General features: G+C 46.9%; 1 protein-coding gene across 1 annotated transcript in view; it reads left to right on the top strand.

Annotated features, from left to right (window-relative positions):
- The window catches only part of MGP (matrix Gla protein), a 6,534-nt gene continuing 1,590 nt past the window's right edge, over nucleotides 1-4,944 (top strand). The window contains exons 1-3 of the mRNA XM_008636523.2: nucleotides 1-74; nucleotides 2,726-2,876; nucleotides 3,663-3,698. Of these exons, the coding sequence (XP_008634745.1) occupies nucleotides 2,816-2,876; nucleotides 3,663-3,698 (97 nt within the window). The 5' untranslated portion in view covers nucleotides 1-74; nucleotides 2,726-2,815. The remainder of the gene's footprint in view (nucleotides 75-2,725; nucleotides 2,877-3,662; nucleotides 3,699-4,944) is intronic.

Below are 4,944 nucleotides of genomic sequence, written 5' to 3'. Positions count from 1 at the left end.
GTCCAGGGTCCGAGACGCCAGGAGAGCTGCCCCCTGAGACAAGAGGCGCAGACTGGCAGGGAAGCGACAGCTTAGTGAGTATGCAGGGACTGCCTTGCTTTTCCTGGACAGCTGCTTGTTATTATTGCCTTGCTGGTGCTTCACCGCTGTAAAATGTTAGGAGTGCTTGCTACAACATGTGTAACATTGTGATTTTCCACTCCAGCAGCAGACACATCAGGGCTGCTTTTCTGATGCCCCCTTTATTTGTTGGACCGCAGAGATTTCCCTGGCATTTGCAGAAGATTGGTCTTAGCTCCTTTCTGTATTTCTAACCAGTGGATGCTGCTAGAAAGCAGAGGGTTTGGGCTCACTGTGCTGCATGGTATGTTACCCCCCAGGGCAGCCCACTGTTGTTGAGTAGGGGAGTAAAGTATGGAGTGCAGGGGGAGTAGAAAAGAGTACTTTTGCTAGAGGAAGCATTCCCCGAAAGAGGTTTGTTGTTACAGGGCTGTGTCACTGGCATGTTCATTCATTCCTTGAAAAATGTATTGCCTCTGTGGTTAAAAATGAAACATTTGGGTTAAAGTGGTGTTTGTGGCTGTTCTGTGGTTGATGGCAGAGTATGCTCCAGGCATTCTGGGATCAGAGTCATCTGAAATGGAAGCAGAGTCGTCCAGGGAGCAGAAAGTTCTGCCCTGAGGGAAGACAAATAAAGAGGGTTTGGCCGGAAAGCATGTTGGAGTTTCCCACTGGGCAGCCTCACTTTCATTCCAAAGTACACCCAGCATCTTCCTCTCTGTGCCCCACTGTTTTCCCACAGTTGCTGGTCTGTCCTCCAACCTCTCCCTCAAGTTTTTCTTTCTTAGCAGCTCCTGTACAAGACATTTGGGAAACCTATAAAATCCACATTCAACACGAAGTCCAAAACTATGAGTTCTAAGAAATTAAAAGGATCCCAGAGCAGAGAATTTCCTTAAAGAGACTGGAGTGGCAGGGCACAGAGGGGCAGCAGCAAAGTTTCAGTTCCCCTCTGACCTTGTGTCTATAGCAAACCTACAGCTTTTTCCCAAGTTTTCCTCCTCATTTCAGGCTAAGCACTAAGCAGGCAAGAAGTGGATGTGTATGGGGGGGTGTTGATGGTGCAGGACTGAGCTGCTCTCCACAGTGGATGGGATAATGGGGAAGAAGAGCAATTCTTTCTCTTTGGTCTGAAGTTGAAGTCCCTACTCAGCTTTTCTCCCTGAGACAGGAGGCTTCAGGAAAGGGTCATGAGTTCGGCATTGAAAGGGTAAGTTGCAAAGCCCAGAGTGATCTTTTTCCACTGAATTTCACTCCTCACTGGTGAAGTGTTAGGCTCTGGCTATCTGTCCCTGTAGTTCTTGGCTGTGTTACCTTCAATGTGGCTTCATGGTTTGGCCTCTGAAGGTGACAGCAGCGACAACAGCATATTGGTTTGGGGAGAATGGTCTGCACCCAGAGTGCATTCACTTCACACCCTGTCAGTGAGAAATCCTGATACTGCATATACACATGGACAAAACGTGCAGTAATCACAGCTTGGATCAGACATAAGAATGGTTCCTGTGCCCTAGGTTCATCCCCAGGCAGCATGTGGTGTCCCAAGCCCATCACTGCCATTGTGGGAGGGGCTGGCAGGCAGTGGGAACCCACCCTGCCGTGCTACCTTGCCTCTAGCACACTCCTTCCTTTTCACCCAGCAGGGGTAGCCATCTCTGTAACTCCTCCTTCTTTCTTACACTGCTTTCTACTGTTCCAAGAGTTGGAGAGTGGAACACCCAATGTTTTGGATGTCTCTGCTGTCCATTATATTGGACCCAGTCAAACTCTTTTAGATGTTAAAAGGCAAGGTAATTCTCCCTGAGACTGCTGGCCTTGGAGATTTGTCCCAGGTGAAAAGCCTTTCGTTGACATGTGACTTCGGTGCCCAGTGAGGCAAGGACTGCTAGTGCTACACCAGAGAGACATCAGTCCTGAGGGAAATGGTTACCTCTGACTTCACCAAGATGTTGTCCTTTGGGCTGCAAGAGGAATCTAGGGTCAGCACCACAATGAGAGGCTTCAAAGCTAGAGTTCTGGGTGCTTCTGTCATCTCAATGCAAAAATCATGATCCCACCAGCAGAAGGGATTCTTTCAGGTTGCTGCTTGTCACTCCTGAAGCAAAAAAATAGGAGATGAGAAGGGGCAGCAGGGTTGTATTTCTCCTCTGATAGCTGGCAGGCTATCATTGCAGCAAAGGCCAGCTGGGGAGAGGGGGACTGAGTGGGACAGGAATGTTTGAAGCCTCATTTTCCATGTCTCCATCAGCAAAGCTGACAGGACAGTTTGGGCTGGTTGTATCCAGACAGAGTATGATGAGATCAAAGAGAGCAGATCAGAGGAAAATTCAGAAAAACAAACATTTATATTTGGGATCAACACACACCTCTGCCTTTGGGTCCCTGGCAGCCCATGAAATTCCTTCCACTTGCATAGGCCAGCTTTTCTGAGTGTGGAGTGCTAGTGACATGTTTGCCTCTGGATTATGTCCCCCAGCACTGAACTGTGAGAGGAAGGGGGCATGCCCCTTCCTTCCCAAAACCCAATTCAATCTGCTAATAGAGGTTGTTTTGTAACAGCTCCAAGAAGAGTGTGTACCAGCTAGCTGTCACCTTGCCAAGGCTCTTTCATGGGCTCCCTCCTAGCTCTGTTTTCATAATAAACATTCCACCGCTAATTTTGCAGTCAGCCCAGGATCTCCAGCTACCCTCAGTGGGAAGAGAGTAAAACACAGTGAGGAAGACAGAGTGAGAGATTCCTTCCTGCACTGGCACAATGCGCACTCTCATCGTCCTTACGCTCCTGGCTGTCTTGGTGATGGCTGCCACTTGCTATGGTAGGTGACATTTATTGCTGGGTAGAATGAAAACTTCGCAGACATTTATGGGTCTGTTCAGATGTTTGTTGCTTAACTTTGTGTCTTCTTTCCCCTTAACTTGATCTCTTGCCTGTTTTCCTGCCTTTGTGCTAGATCCTCCTAGCCCTTATCCAGAGCTGTTATCTTCAGCCATTGGGATTCACAGTCCAGGATGCTTCAACCCCTTCATCTCTGTTCCAGCTCACCTCACCTCACAGACTGCTCCTCTTTTTGTGCCTTTGTTGTCTGGACTATGATAAGAGTGCTAATTCTTAATTATTCCTTGCTAATTGGAAGATTTCCCTTTTTCCTTTTGTAATATCATCCCCTTTTTCCTGTGAGGCACACAGTTCCATATTGGTGGCATTAGGATGCTGCTTCATGCAAGAGTCAAGTGCATTTCACTGTGCTAATCCATTCCCTAAGAGCACATGCAAGCTTTGAAGGTAAGTAGGTATCATATCCACTGTAGTGTCAGGAACAGAAGGTGAAGAACTATTCTAGAGAATCAGGCTGGATGACCAAGCATGAGTCTGGAAGTACTGGCTAAAACACCAGGTAGCTCTGTATTAAATTCCTGAGCAATTTAAACTCCTCATATAAATTCTAGGTCACACCACTGATTCCTTTGTCTTCCTTTTAAACATATGCCTTGAAACCTGGCTTCTCTGATTTCCATGTGTGTTCTAGCTATCTGTTGTGTAGGAAAGACTGAATCCCATCAATACAGCATCATACTACATGTTTCATTCTTTCTTTCCACAGAGTCCCGTGAGAGCATGGAGTCCGATGAGTATCTCTGTAAGAGACTGCTTTACTATTTTATTGAATTTGAAGAGTGCTACAGACATGTCCAAGATCATTTCCTCGTACTCCTACTGTAGGGATTAAATAGGTAGAGCCACCCAGCCCAAGGAAATTGACTTTACTGGGTGATGGAGTTTCAGGATGAAAAGGGAGAGAGCTAAAAGAAAGAAAACTTCACATGTTTCAGCACAAGCTCATACACCATTTTGCATAGAATATAATGAGAATTGCAAAACAAAATTTGAGAACAGTGCTCAGGTCTCTGTTACACATACCAAAACCAGGTTAACTGACACTAGAAAAGGACACTGCTCAAAAAACTCTGGGATGAGCATAGAAAGAGGTACTGTAGAAGCCACTTACACAATTATTCTCCCCGAAGAACAAGGAGAGCCTTACTCTAAGCACCTTGGAAGCAGGCAGGGTGTGTGAGTAGAAGGGATCCTTTGGCTGGAAGAGGGAGAAAAATTGTCACAGGAAAAGCATGAAAAGGGTGGAAAGTCTTGTATTGGAACAAGCAATATCCTGGAGAGGTTAGAGAACAGATGAATCAAAACTTAAAAGAAATTAGGACATCTGGAAGAAGAATTTCACAAAGCAGAGAGTCAGCAACACAAAGGCACATGTGGGAGCCAATATCAATGACATCCACAGACTCCTGAACTCTGCAACGGGACTGTGATGTTTCTCAAAAAGGTCAGAAGGGGCTTTCAGGCCCCTCAGTCCAAAACTGCCACAAAGACTTCTCAATCACTGTCTAACCTTGGAGGCAGAGAGACTTACTCAGGCCTTTTCTGTGTGTAATTTCACAATTCTTGTAGTTCTTCTGAGCGTGCAGCTTGTAGTTCTTCATGGTCTGTGCAGCTTGGTGCCTACCTCTTCTGGGCCAAGCTCCACTCACTCAGAGGGGCTGTGGCAGCAAAATCACAGTAGCATTCCCCTGGGTGATTTGAGTAACAGCAGAACAAGAGCAGCATGTGCACTCAGGCCTTTTCTGTGTGTAATTTCACAATTCTTGTAGTTCTTCTGAGCGTGCAGCTTGTAGTTCTTCATGGTCTGTGCAGCTTGGTGCCTACCTCTTCTGGGCCAAGCTCCACTCACTCAGAGGGGCTGTGGCAGCAAAATCACAGTAGCATTCCCCTGGGTGATTTGAGTAACAGCAGAACAAGAGCAGCATGTGCACTTCTGTACAGGCTGGACCAGCCCCTGAGAGAGGCTGAGCATGCACCAGCGGGGGGGG

Source organism: Corvus brachyrhynchos, unplaced genomic scaffold (genome assembly GCF_000691975.1).
Source record: "Corvus brachyrhynchos isolate BGI_N302 unplaced genomic scaffold, ASM69197v1 scaffold56, whole genome shotgun sequence".
Classification (NCBI taxonomy): Eukaryota; Metazoa; Chordata; class Aves; order Passeriformes; family Corvidae; genus Corvus; species Corvus brachyrhynchos.
Note: the sequence above shows the minus strand (reverse complement) of the source record. Positions and strands in the feature narration are given on the sequence as shown.